Source organism: Copadichromis virginalis, linkage group LG11, assembly GCF_057382275.1.
Source record: "Copadichromis virginalis isolate Kocher_CV1m ecotype Utaka linkage group LG11, C_Virginalis_male_GT1.1, whole genome shotgun sequence".
Classification (NCBI taxonomy): domain Eukaryota; kingdom Metazoa; phylum Chordata; class Actinopteri; order Cichliformes; family Cichlidae; genus Copadichromis; species Copadichromis virginalis.
The window spans coordinates 40,557,251-40,571,980 of record NC_140628.1 but is presented as its reverse complement, the minus strand read 5'-3'; the positions used below and the strand labels follow the sequence as shown (position 1 = coordinate 40,571,980).

Genomic DNA, 14,730 nt, shown 5'->3' with positions numbered 1-14,730 from the left:
ACCAGACGAGGATGCAGACACGAAGGCTGGACCAGGCGAGGCTGCAGACACGAAGGCTGGACCAGGCGAGGCTGATCAGGATGCTGAAGCGGAGGCTGGACCAGGCGCAGTGGGTGAAGATGAGGATGCTGTGGCCGAGGATGCGGGCACGAAGGCTGGACCAGACGAGGATGCAGACACGAAGGCTGGACCAGGCGATGCTGAAGCAGAAGCCGAAGCCGGACCAGGCGTGGATGAAGCTGGAAATGAAACCGGGCCAGGCGTGGATGAAGCCGGACCAGGCGTGGATGAAGCTGGAGATGAAACCGGGCCAGGCGTGGATGAAGCCGGGCCAGGTGTGGATGAAGCCGGACCAGGCGTGGATGAAGCTGGAGATGAAACCGGGCCAGGCGTGGATGAAACCGGGCCAGGCGATGAAGAAGCTGTAGCTGAAGCCGGGCCGGGCGAGGACGAAGCTGGACCAGAATCAGGCGAGGATGAAGCCGAGGATGAAGCCGGACCAGGCGTGGATGAAACCGGGCCAGGCGAGGATGAAGCTGTAGCTGAAGCTGGGCTAGGCGAAGCTGACGCTGTAGCTGAAGCTGGGCCAGGTGAGGATGAAGCTGGACCAGAATCAGGCGAGGATGAAGCCGAGGATGAAGCCGGACCAGGCGTGGATGAAACCGGGCCAGGCGAGGATGAAGCTGTAGCTGAAGCTGGGCTAGGCGAAGCTGACGCTGTAGCTGAAGCTTCAGGCTGAGGCGTGGCAGTAGCAGGTGGTAGCGCTGCAGGTGATGGTACTGCAGGAGGCGGCGCTGCAGCCACAGGTGGAGAAGCAGCCACAGGTGGAGAAGCAGCCACAGGTGGCCGGACGGGATCCTCGGGCCCCCCAGCCGACGTGGCAGTCAGTGTGGCATGAGGCTGGACGGGCTCCTCGGGCCCCCCAGCAGGCGAAGCAGGAGGCTGGACGGGCTCCTCGGGCCCCCCAGCTGGCGAAGCAGGAGGCTGGACGGGCTCCTCGGGCCCCCCAGCGAAAACAGCCGCAGAACCAGTGGGCACCGGGGCCTCTGGCACATATGAAACAAAACCAGTAGGCACGTGGGCCTCCGGCACACATAAGGAGGGCTGCAGCTGCGCAGAGCACTGACCCTGCTCAGGCAGTGACAGCCCGGTGCAGTTCACAGCTGGCATCTTGGCCTCCAGGGGTCCAGAGTAAGCTGAGGGCAGTAACCCAGCCTCTGGGGAAGCCCCGGAGTGAGCAATAGTCTCTAATGTAGCCAGCTTTTGAGGAACAGGTCCGTAGTGAAACAGTTTGTCTCCCTGCTCAGAAACAGCGGTGGAAAAACAGTGTGAAAATTGTGGCTTAAGGGAGGCTAATGGTTGAGCTACAGACTGGGAAGCTTGTGGTTGGACACAGAACTGAGCCGGAGAATGGCAATAAAGTCCTGGCTCAGAAGGAGCGGCAGAGACACAGTCTGTCAGTTTTGCAGCGGGTTTGTACACGCCCACTTGGGAAGGATCCGTTACCACGAAGGTAGGTAAGCGATCCATACAGTCTCCCATCCCGCTCTGAATAGCCCCAGAAAACAAAGTCCCGGAAACTGGGGAAAGCAATGCATCCCGCTGACTCACCGCCTCGGGCTGCTCGAAAGTAAATGCAGACGGGGGGTGAAGTCCAAGGTCCAAAAGGAGAAACTCCCGCTCCCACGAACAGAGCGAGTCCAGAAGCCATGGGAGACCGGTCACCAGACGCTGTAGCCGCCTCTCTATAGCGCGCTGGGACGTGCCACCCGGGCTTTCCAGCCACAGGTCGATCAGCTCCTGTGTGGCATCGATGAGCGTCTCCCGTAGCTCCCTGGACGGATTAAGCGCTGCTGGGTCCATCTTGTGGTCGCGTCGTACTGTCACGGTCCGGGGCAGCGGCCGTGTGAAGAGTGGAAAGGAGGACTCAAATGCAGCACTTACTCAGATGTGAAGGCGATTTATTGACAATATCAAACATAAAGTGGAGATGGCAAAACAGAACTAAGGATGAACTAAACTGGGTGAAACTACACAAAGGAGTGGCAAACCTGAACATGAAGGGAGAACAGCAGGGAGAGCACGCAGGGGATTTCACAGGGTATGAACACAGACGACGCGACGAGGAGCAGAGGAAAACACACACTATAAGTACACAAAGAGACACTGGGAAATCACACACAGGTGGGGGAAACAGCTGGACCTGATTAACCTGACGAGACAGGGGAACACTAACACCAGGGACCAACAGAGGGAGCACAAACCCAGAACCCAGTGTCTAAAATCCCAAACACAAACCATCCCAAAACAGCCACGAATAATCATGAAAGTAATAACAATAAAGAACATAAACATAAAGTCACTGAGTCATGGTCGCAGGACCATGACAATGAATGTGTTTTAGGGAATGCTGAGGTCTACTGCATTGTTTGCTGTATGTTAGATGCTGATGCAGACCGCAGCATGACTGAAATATTAAAAACAAAAACATAAGTCTTATTACTTGCTAATCATGTTTAAAATGTTATATAATAGTATTTACCAAAAAGAATATGAGCTATTTATTTTTCCTTTCCAGGTGCCGTGTGATTTTTGCCAAAGATGGGCACATTTTGAATGTGCAAAATACAAGGAGAGCAACTGAGAATACAAATGCAAAAAATGTGAGGAAACATGTAACAACTTCTAATAAAAACAGCTATCTTTTCCTCTCCGTTTCTCCTTGTATTCTGTGTTAACATTAGATGACTGTGTGCTGGAAGCACGTTTTGATAGTGTGATTTGGCATCAGAGCCTCCTACCTTTAGATATGTACGATGGAGGCATAAACCACGTAAGGCAGTATATTCTGATTGATAGACATGACTATAAATTTACACAAAGGTACAACGTTTTGTCAGAACACCGGCAAATGCTCTGCTCAGCTGGTATAAAGTTGCCTACCGAGTGTCACAGAGTAAAAAGCTGCACACAATTGCAGAGGGATGAATACTTCCCTGTGCTATGGATATGGTTTCAACTATGATTGATGACACAGCAGCCAGCAAACTACAGGCCATTCCTCTGGCCAATAGTACCATTGGCAGGCGCATGTATGATATGTCAAAGGACATAGAGGATCCGCTTAATGATAAGGTGCGTGACAGCCGCCTGTCTATGCAGATGGATGAAGCCACTGACAGTAAGAAAGACTGCTTACTGATAACATGTCAGATTAATTGATGGAGATGAGATGAGGGAGGAATTGCTTTTCTGCAAACAAGTTCCTGGCAGAGCCACTGCAGAGAAACTGTTTAAAATCACTGAGGACGGTGTGGGGAGCTTATGGCTGGGAAACGAGGTCTCCTCCAATGTGCAGTGGATGCACTGTATGATACACCGCAAAGCACTGGCATCTAAACAGCTGAGGCCTGAGCTGAGGGACGTAATGACTGATTTCATTTTTGTCACAGTCAAGTACATCATCACACGACCTGAGAAAGCCCAGATTTCTCCGCCACTATGCGACCACATGGCCGCTCTGTATCACAGCAAGTCCCGATGGCTGTCACGTGGTAAGGTGCTGTCCAGGTCTTTGATCTGCGAGTTGAGATCTGCATGTTTTTGAAGGAAGAGAGCAGTGATATTGCCAACAAATTCAACTCTAAGATAGAATTTGAAGATTGTCTTGTAAAACAACAGCGCAGTGAGAATTGTTGCTGTCTGGTTTCCTCTAGGCTAGGGCGTAAACAGGATGCAGAACAACATGGACCCAAACGTCATTATCGATAATTGAATCAGACCGAAGGTTTGCCCAGAGCAGCATCCTGTTTGGCATCAGTCCTGATTTTTCTCTCATTTCCAGTTTGCTCTGGGACTTGATGCATCTAAAAGAAGCTGATGACATTTAAAGACCTGATCAGAACAACATCTGCTCGGTGACACATTCTACGATTTTATGTGTAAAAGAAACAAGCCTACAAGAGCTGAAGTATGTATGATATGTATGAATGTATGTATGAAATATGATGAAATGGTGAGTCTGAGTAAAACAGAAAAAAACAGTGAGCTCAACAAAACATGTCTGCAGCAATCTGCTAGAAACCTGAGCATTATTTTCTTTTCCAAAGTCATCCAGTGTTGCTTTGTACAGATTAGATTTGCAAAGATCTGAACAGCACTTCCAGCACAAGGCAGAGTAAATCAATTTGTTGATCAGTTATTAAGTCATGTACTAACAGAAACTTGGAAGAGAGAGACCTAATGTTTAATAATTCACATTTCACTGTTTTACTTTTTGGTGCTGTTGACGATACTGTATTGTGTATATATAAAACTAATATAACTTTGGTTTAGAAACCTGCTATAGAAAACTGTTGCAGGAACGGCAAACAGCTTGTACTGGATCATTTTCATGGCCGATGTGCCAAAATATAAATAAATGTTTACCAAAAATGAAGCTCAAGTGAGTAAAAAGCCTTTCTTTGGGATAAACATAGAAAGACCAGCCTTAGTCAGACATTTCACTTGAAGGAGCGAGCATCCAGTGAAAAAAGCAGTAGGAATGAGTCAGACAGCTGACGTCAGGGCAGACCCACCCCAGAGTTTATCTGCTACCAGCTGTGACTCTCGTGAGCTCAGACATGCAGCAATCTCCATCAGCAGGGGCGGCATCGGGCACCGTGGTCGTAGTTTTACGCCGGGACCACAGCATCACCAGAAAGCAACTGCCGGCACTGGGGGTGAGACACCTTTACATCCTGATGGGGTCAGATTGAATCCAGACAGAGATGATTAAACCACTGATCTTTAACCTGTGGATGCTGAAGGCATGTGATTCACAACCACGCTGCTGCTCTGCTGTCGATCTCTCAGCTGACTTTAATGACAGAGGACGTCTGTCCTCAGAGGCTTTTGGATCGCCTCGGAAAATAATCTCTGTTGGAAATTAAAGTTCAGAAAGATAATGTCCAGAAGACAAGCTAAATGTGAATACAGACTCGTTACCTTTTAAAGATAACCAACAAGTTTATCCCATTTATCTGCATGTGAAAATGTTTGGTGTGTTAGTTCAAACTTCCTCTCAGCAGAAAGTTGAATGGTACTCGTGGCCATTGATAAATGGTTTTTGATCAGTAGTTGTTGATCAATAGTCGTGACAATTTCCATATTAATGATCAAGGAACTGACCTCACAGCCCATTGCTCATTCAGTGGAGCTAGTTTCAGTCATTGAGCAAATGTACTGTTTATAATGTTGGAAACCTGCAGTCAGCTGAGACTGAAGAAGTCCCTTCTTGATGAAACGTTTGTCCACTGAAAATGCTGTGTCTAGTCACGTACGTCATCTTTGGCATCACTTGTTCTCACAAAGGCTGAATGAGCCAAAGGCTCTGAATGTTTCCTCTGAGACTTTGTCTTCCTGCAGGTGATTCAGATCATGGTTGCTCTGACTGTCATGGTCTTTGGGATCCTGAGGGCAACACGGTCCAAAGGTGTGGTGTCTGATTCCTTGGTGTACATCTGGGGACCAGTGTTGGTGAGTATTATTGTAGGGTCTTTGAATTGAACTGAGTCAGCTAAGACTTCTTACTGCTCTCTCTTTCAGTTCATCATAGCTGGATGTATGAACATATATGATGGGACTTCAGAGAGACGATCAGGAACTCATCTCTGTGATATCACCATACCTGTACTTCAGGTGAGTCTCTGCAAATTTGTAGTCCTGCTGGAACACACTGGAGTGAGGCTCGACCTGATTTTTCTCCAACCGAGGAAACAGAAATTTAACATTTAGTGTAATTTGACTGAAATCCAGTCAGTAAAAACAAAATGAGGCCATAGCTCATTGTGAATTTTTAGAGCCAAACAACTCGATAATATCACAGCTCAGTTAACAAAGTCAGTTCAGTCCCATAAATGCTGTATTTCACTTTCCAGTGACTGATTATTTTGGACTTCAGCTTCTGGAGATACCTGGTCTGTTCTTCCTTGATCTTTCTGAGATGGTCTGATAATCCATCCATTAGAGTTTCTTCAGAACTCTTACACTGTTACAGTGATTGCATGACCTGCTACCCACTCTAAAGTTTCAGTGGAAAGAAACACATTTCCTAACCAGGCTCTAACCTGTGATGGAAAACAAACCAGATAAATGGTACTTGAGTATGTCTGTCGTAGAGATGGCACGATACCACTTTTTTATGTCCGATACTGATATCATAAATTTGGATATCTGCCGATACCGATATGAATCCGATATAGTGTTTTTTAACCAACAAAACTGTTTTTTAAATATCTTGCTGCATTTTGTATAAGTTCATACTCAAGTTTAAAACAACAACTACACTAAAGCTATTCTGTTATATCTGTATGCAAAAAAAAATATTTCATAGTTCAGCAATACTGATCAATCTAATAAACTTAAACCTACACCATCCTCCCTATTCTGGTATTTTAAAGAGTACTTAGTGTAAATATTAAGCAATCTAACTAATAGGGTTCCAACTCCCAGCAACAACAAAAATAAATAAATAAAAAATAGGGAACCACCCCTCACGCTCCACCTCATGATGCTTAATCGATGTAATCAACCTTAATTTGATGCAGTGTGGAAAAAAATGCACAGAAATAAGTTATTTCTCAAGAAATATTAAATAGATTCAACATCTTTCTTCAACAAAATTGCAGACTGCACAGATGGTACCTTCCCAAAGGAAAAAGTACTACAGCTTACTAGGGTATATATATTAGACTTAACAGTCACTATATACAGTAATTGACTTCTATTCATTTTACATCAAATTAAAACTTTGGGTGTCAGATAATTATTTATTAAAAGCTCGACATTTTAAATGAGAATAAGAAAGAAAAGTATGTCTTTGTGCCCCCTTTTCCCTGTTCATGCCCTATCGGCCCCCCTGGCTAAACTTTGCTAGATCCGCCCCTGCACAGTTACCAGCGTCAGCTACGTAGAAAAAGATCCTCGAGTAGAAAGTAATAATAAATAAATTCTAACAACAGCTTATCAAGCTTAAACGTGCTGCTGTTGTTCAGCCGCTGGTTTCCTCTTTCTGGTGCAAAGTGGGCCAAAAACAAAGGAGAGACGATCAGCTGATCATTGATCAGTTTCATGATTGAAGTAGCAGCAAGAAGAGGCAGTCGCTCCATATATCGTTTGTTAAGCTTAACGCAGGAATGCTTTACAAACATTCAGAGATGGACTTACACACTTGCTTTACTTCTCTCGGGGATAACTTTGTCGGAGATGAAATGCCGGGTTGCTAGCGAAGCTCCACATGCTATCCAGAGCACCGACAGGTCCCCATGCCACAGCCGCTCTATCACGTGATGCATACTGCTCCGACGTGCTAACGTTCTGAGGCGAGTTACGGCGTGTTGCAAGTTTTGTGAGGTGCTTTCGTGATATTTAATGGATCGGATTACATTTTTTATTTTTCTCCGATATCCGATCCAGTAATTTAGGTCAGTATCAGACCGATATGTAATATCGGATCGGTCCATCTCTAGTCTGTAGACAAGGAGAGCAAACACATCCAGAGAAATGAGAGAAGAACTTAGAGTGTGATTAAGATTGTCAGATGAATATGACTTTATGGTCAATTCGTAAAGTCAAACTAGCCTGCGATCATGGAGTGAGACCCCTGGTCCCCAATCAGACCAGGAGTGACATGTTTTGAAATCTGCCCAAATTTATTAAACCCCCCAAAATATGACTATCCAGGGTTGAGACCAGGAAGCAGAGTTGCAGTCTTACACGCCTCTCTGCAGCTTCTCTCCTCCTGCTACCCCCCCAAAACCCATCTCCATAGAGACTGTGTCAGCTTCCAAACAGACAAAAAACAAACTAAATACCAGCAACAAACAACTTAAACATAAACAATCACAACGAAAGAACAATAAAGTATCCACATCTGAACCAAAGAGTAAAACAGTGAAATGTGGGTTATTAAATATTAGGTCTCTCTCCTCCAAGTCTCTGTTAGTACATGACTTAATAATTGACCAACAAATTTACTCTGCCTTACAGAAACATGGTTACTAGTGATGTGCGATACCACTGATTTCCTTTCCGATCCGATATCAAGTAAAATTCAGGGTGCTGCAGCAAGAGTCCTGACAGGGACTAGAAAGAGAGAGCAGATTTCTCCTGTTTTGGCTTCCTGTTAAATCCAGGATTCAAAATCCTGCTCCTCACATACAAGGTCTTAAATAATCAGGCCCCATCTTATCTTAATGACCTTGTAGTACCATATCACCCTATTAGAGCACTTCGCTCTCGCTCTGCAGGCCTACTTGTTGTTCCTAGAGTATTTAAAAGTAGAATGGGAGGCAGAGCCTTCAGTTTTCAGGCCCCTCTTCTGTGGAACCAGCTTCCAGTTTGGATTCAGGAGACAGACACTATCTCTACTTTCAAGATTAGGCTTCAAACTCGTTTCTCTAATTCAGAGTCAAGGCTGTGCCCTTGCCAGCTCTCATAGGGTGAGAGATGGAGTATACCACGGGCAGGTCACCAGTCAGATGAAAGTACAATATTAGCAGACTGACAGCATCAAAGTGTGACTGAGAGGAAAACGATTAAAAGTTCTGTTTAGTCAGGTTGGAAAAGAGCTCCATTTCTGTATTTATAAAGTTAATGTGAAGCAGAAAGGAAAGCTGTCCCATCATTAGGACACAGGTCTATAATCAATGTTAAATAAAGTGGTTAAATGTACTTTTTTCAGGATTAAATATTCTCTAACATCTGTTCTAAAACTAGTCTCCACACTGTCCCGTGACTCTGGTGAGCTGCAGTTTCTACAGGTTTAATCTGCCTTTCAGGTGCTGCCAGGTTTTCCAGGTGTGCTGACCCGTTTTGTGCTCTGCAGGTGAGAGGCGCTCTGGGAGCCAATGTTATTGCTGCAGTTACTTCAGCTGCTGCCATCATCATCTACATCCTGGAAGCCTTTTGGCCACATTATGCTTATCATTATTATGGTAGCTCTTACTTGAACACCAGTACCCCCGACTGGTCATTCACTCACAACTATGAAATGGTAAGACATTTTGTTTTATATTGTACAAAATCTTCTACACGTCTGATTTCAGCCTCTTGATCAAAGCTGCTGAAGGATTTTGGGGGGTGGATCTTGATTGTGGTCACACCTCCTCTGCAGGTACCAGATTCTCAGAAAGCGCTTCAGTGCTCTGTGTTCAGATGAGGGAGTTTTTAAAGACAGGAGAATCAGAGGAGCATTGAACATCGTTCTGATTTAGAAAACTACAGACCTGCTGCCAGTAACATCCATGTAAAAAGAAGCAGCTAACAGGGCATCTGAAGGACAGACGTCACTCAGTGGTTGTGTGGCGCAGAAGCAGCCCTGTTATTCTGTGTAAGAGCTGAAATGTATGTTTGATAAAGGAGGGATAGAATTTGGTTATTAGAAAAAGGGATTTCATGCAGTCACAGTGTACTAACATCTAAATGATCCCTGCATACTGGAATGACTGAACAGGTTGAATCATGCCTTAGGTGCACCAAGGTGAAAGAAAACCATCATCACTTTTACTACAGTCTTCTTTCCCAGCGTTCACTAACATGGCCTCTTATGTAGTATTTATTTTACCCTCCAGTGTTGTGACTAAATTATCCAGATGCCTGTAGAGGACAGTGCCATCTAGATGGCAGCTTGAACAGTTGTGTTTTTTCAGGAGCTCCGAAAGACCGCAAAATTTGCTAAGTAACTTTATTCTCCTTCCACTCGAACTATAACTATGGATGCCCAAAAGGTTATTAAGAATGCAAAGCTGCAATTTGTGTCGTCAAACCCCAATGCTAAGACGTCTTCGCATGCTAAAGTCAGTGACCATGGCTATGCTAGCACTGAAGCTGCCAACGTGGGCCTAAACAAGCGAGAACGGGGAGCAGACTCGGCGCCGCCAACTCCATCAAAACAACCGCCAGAGGAGAAGAGAACAAAATCTTCAGAGAAGGAAGATGATATCTCCAATAAAACTATTTTTGAAGCCATTCTGGGAAGAAGAAATTTGAAGTACAACTGGAAGATATCAAGGAACAAAACAGACAAAGTGCAGCTATGGTTGCCAGCTTGATTAAGGCTGTAGAGTTTAATGCTGCAGAGATAGTCGATTGCAAACTGAAAGTTGTTAAACTGGCAAATGCGAATGAACAGCTGCTTAAAGAAAATGAAGACTTGAAAAGAAGAGTGAGAGAACAAGAGCGCTACTGAATGAGGTGGTGCTTAAAGCTGAAAGGGGTGAAGGAAGACAAAGATGAAAACATTAGAGTGAAGGTTTTGCAAATGCTTCAGAAGATTGCCCCTGACTTGAACTTAGAAGAGGCCGTTGATATTGTCCATCACTTAGGGAAACGAGTTGATGGCAGAAACAGAAACATCATTATTCTATTCACACAGGCGAATTAAAGAAGAATTGTGGAGGCGCACCAAAGACTCTTCAACCTGCAAGCAAGAAGGCATCAGCTTCGCAGAGATGTTGCCGCAGGAGGACATACAAGATCGACAGCGCCTACGGCCTCTGGTGGAGGAAGCAAGACGTGCGGGTAAACGAGCCTACTTTCGTGGTCCACATGCCTTCATTGATGGACGCAAAGTTGAGGAAAGACAGGAGAACTAAAAATGACAAAAACTGAAATAGTGGAAACTTGTTCGCGGTCTGAGGAGCTCAGCATTTAGTACTTTTTTTTTTCTTCTTTTTCTCACGTGGTGAGTGATATTCTGTCTATAGTTCATGTTGAATGTTAACATTTGTTTTGGTTCTTTAAATGTTAGGGGTTTAAGAGAATCTGTTAAAAGAAAAGCCTTGTTTTTGTACTGCAGAGGTAAAAAATCAAACTGTATTTTTCTACAACAGACTCATTTATCTGATAGTGATGTATCTTTTTGGTCAAACCAATGGGGCAGCAAAATCCTGTTTAGCCATGGCTCAACGAGGTCGGGGGGTGTAGCGATTTTATTCAATAACTTTCCTGGGGATCTTGTAATACAACGGACTGACTTGAATGGTCATTGGTTGATTGCTGTAATGAGAGTTGAAAGTTTGTTTTTCATTTTAGTCAACGTTTATGGATATAATAATGAAAGTCAGAATAAAATTATGTTAGAAGATATAACTTCAAATATTTTTGAACTTAAAGGTCGATACCCTACAGAATACATTTTAATGGGTGGTGATTGGAATATGACTCCTGATGAATGGACTGATAGATGGCCCCCAAGGACAGGTAGACCACAAAAAAATAACCTAATTATAGATTTTTTGATAAACAACAATTTGACAGATATTTGGAGAGTAAGAAATCCAGGAATTAAGAGCTTTTCCTGGTTTAAACCAAATGGAGCTTGTAAGTCTAGAATAGACTATTGGCTAGGAAGTGACATCATTCTTAGCCACACTGTAAAAGTTGCAATGTCAAATGCACCTCTATCTGATCATTGCTTTATTGAACTGTGCTTAGAATCGGAAATTAGACAATCAAATAAAAGAAGTTATTGGAAGTTCAATGCCAAACTTTTACAAAATGAAGACTACTGCAACATAGTCAAAAAAATTATAAAAGATATTATGGCTGATCATCTAATTGTAGGATATATCAGTAAATGGGAATTCATTAAATTCAAAATTAGAGAATTTAGTATTCAATTCAGTAAAAACATAAGTCAAAAGCAAAGAGAATATGAATGTAAATTATTCCAAGAAATTACTTATTGCTGTAGTAAAGATGATCTAAATATCCAAGAAAGGAGTAAACTTATGGAGTTGCAAACTAAATTAGATCAGCTCTACCTAAATAAAGCAGAAGGAGCTTTTGTGCGTTCACGGGCCAAGTGGATTGAGGAGGGGGAAAGAAATTCTTCATATTTTTTTAATTTAGAAAAGAGCAGACAGAAAAGAAATTGTTGTTGTGGTGAGAAGTGCTCAATGAAATGTCTCAAAACACAGATCTGTGGTCCCGTCGTGCCTTATTCTCACCACAGTGAATTCAGAGCACAGGTGAATGTGGCATGTGAACCAGCTCCAGAGGTCTTTGGTACCGAGATAACAGGTGTTTCACCAGCTTGCGGTAGAAACAGTTTCGAGTTTTTAGTTAAGGTGAGGAAACTTCAGAAGCCTGTTTTTCTCTCTTTCAGTTCAACAGTCTATTTTGGGGATTTTCAGCCATGCTGTGCTTGGTTGAGCTGAGCCTGTGTGGCATTTGTCTAGGAGTAGGGGACTCTAATGGCAGTTACAATCCCACATTTCAGGTGAGTCCATCTGCAGAGTCCTCCTCAGACCAGTTTGTACACCTGCCTAATAAATAATGAAGTTAATATTTATCTGTGTAGCCAATTTAAAGATGACCCATCCTAAATCCATGTTACCAGTCAGCAAGCATTAATAGCATGCTAGTGTATTCTGATCAAAATCATCTTAATTGAGAGAAAAAGTGAAGGAAGAAGAGTGGTTTTATCCAGGCTGGAAATTAAAATCAAATGTTTTGTCCAAAGGCAGGTGGAATTCTTTATTTTACCCGTTTAGCGTCATTCGCGTTCATTAAGTACTAGCTGAGAGTGTCCCCCTGCTGCAAACCTGACCTATGACTAAACTAATAAAGCTTTATAAGCTTTAAATTATTTTAGTGTCTAATAACTGACATTTTTGTTGTTTAGATGCCATGTACCATCACCAATCAGCATTACGGAACTGCCTCAGTGACGGCACAGGATCCTTCCACGTAGACTCTGCCCACATACCTGAACCCACCCGCAGCAATGGCTCTGCCCTGCCCTCATCCAAGCTCTACACAAGTGACTGATAGTTCCGCTCAAAGGAGTGATGGGTCAACATTGTTAGTCATGTAATCTTCTTACTATTGAATAAAAGTACTCCAGATTTACCTTTATGTTGCCGTGACACTTAAGGTGCTTTGCAGCTCTGAAAGATCCAAAGAATCAATAAACTGAAGCTGAAAAATGTATCCATGTATGGAGAGGTGTATCATCATCATTAATGTTGCTTACAGTTCAGTGCAGAGAGAGATCATTAGAAGGAATTGAACATGATTTATTTAAGTACAGAATTTAATTTGAGGTATTTGGTGGTTAGACGCCGACGGCCCATCACAGCAGAACGGAATCCCAGCGGCAATGACAATAAGTGAGAAAACAGAGGTCCAGCGAGCAGCGAGCAAAGGCAGAATAGAGACTGAGCCTGCAACAAAGTTTGAGGGCCATCAGAGGCCAGGAGGGTGCAGAGACACTGAGATAAGACCAGTGTTGGTCAAGTTACTTGAAAAAAGTAATTAGTTACTGATTACTTCTCCAAAAATTTAATCACAACACTACTGATTATTTATTTTAAAAAGTAATTAGTTACTTAGTTACTTTTCAAAAACATGATACACAAACTGAATAAGTAAGAACACAATAGACCTTTCAGCCCACTTCTATTTTTACTGCGTAATCCATCATATAACTGTGATGGATAGTTACAGTGGGGCAAAAAAGTATGTAGTCAGCCACCGATTGTGCAAGTTCCCCCACTTAAAATGATGACAGAGGTCAGTAATTTGCACCAGAGGTACACTTCAACTGTGAGAGACAGAATGTGAAAAAAAAATCCATGAATTCACATGGTAGGATTTGTAAAGAATTTATTGGTAAATCAGGGTGGAAAATAAGTATTTGGTCACCTCAAACAAGGAAAATCTCTGGCTCTCACAGACCTGTAACGTCTTCTGTAAGAAGCTTTTCTGTCCCCCACTCGTTACCTGTATGAATGGCACCTGTTTGAACTCATCATCTGTATAAAAGACACCTGTCCACAGCCTCAAACAGTCAGACTCCAAACTCCGCCATGGCCAAGACCAAAGAGCTTTCGAAGGACACCAGGAAAAGTATTGTAGACCTGCACCAGACTGGGAAGAGTGAATCTACAATAGGCAAGCAGCTTGGTGTGAAAAAAATCAACTGTGGGAGCAATCATCAGAAAATGGAAGACATACAAGACCACTGATAATCTCCCTCCATCTGGGGCTCCACGCAAGATCTCATCCCGTGGGGTCAAAATGATCATGAGAACGGTGAGCAAAGATCCCAGAACCACACGGGGGGACCTGGTGAATGACCTGCAGAGAGCTGGGACCAAAGTAACAAAGGTCACCATCAGTAACACACTACAACGGCAGGGAATCAAATCCCGCAGTGCCAGACGTGTTCCGCTGCTGAAGCCAGTGCATGTCCAGGCCCGTCTGAAGTTTGCCAGAGAGCACATGGATGATACAGCAGAGGATTGGGAGAATGTCATGTGGTCAGATGAAACCAAAGTAGAACTTTTTGGTATAAACTCAACTCGTCGTGTTTGGAGGAAGAAGAATACTGAGTTGCATCCCAAGAACACCATACCTACTGTGAAGCATGGGGGTGGAAACATCATGCTATGGGGCTGTTTTTCTGCCAAGGGGACAGGACGACTGATCCGTGTTAAGGACAGAATGAATGGGGCCATGTATCGTGAGATTTTGAGCCAAAACCTCCTTCCATCAGTGAGAACTTTGAAGATGAAACGAGGCTGGGTCTTCCAACATGACAATGATCCAAAACACACCGCCCGGGCAACAAAGGAGTGGCTCCGTAAGAAGCATTTGAAAGTCCTGGAGTGGCCTAGCCAGTCTCCAGACCTCAACCCCATAGAAAATCTGTGGCGGGAGTTGAAAGTCCGTGTTGCTCGGCGA

At 43.8% G+C, this 14,730-nt stretch overlaps 1 protein-coding gene across 1 annotated transcript; it reads left to right on the top strand.

Moving 5' to 3' along the window:
* Positions 1–3,021: 3,021 nt before the first annotated feature.
* On the top strand, positions 3,022–12,981 carry LOC146699568 (uncharacterized). The gene is made up of 8 exons (XM_085472617.1): positions 3,022–3,181; positions 3,453–3,554; positions 4,621–4,721; positions 5,407–5,517; positions 5,587–5,679; positions 8,867–9,034; positions 12,149–12,262; positions 12,668–12,981. The coding sequence occupies exons 1-8, from the start codon at positions 3,022–3,024 to the stop codon at positions 12,734–12,736; spliced, it is 918 nt and encodes a 305-aa protein (XP_085328743.1). The 3' UTR covers positions 12,737–12,981.
* The last annotated feature ends 1,749 nt before the right edge of the window (positions 12,982–14,730 follow it).

Excerpts from the sequence above, each read along its gene's own strand:
- LOC146699568 (XM_085472617.1), top strand. The coding sequence starts at position 3,022 with ATGATTGATGACACAGCAGCCAGCAAACTACAGGCCATTCCTCTGGCC. Across the intron at positions 4,722-5,406 it reads AGCAACTGCCGGCACTGGGG|GTGATTCAGATCATGGTTGC; the intron begins GTGAGACACCTT and ends GTCTTCCTGCAG. Across the intron at positions 9,035-12,148 it reads TCACTCACAACTATGAAATG|TTCAACAGTCTATTTTGGGG; the intron begins GTAAGACATTTT and ends TCTCTCTTTCAG.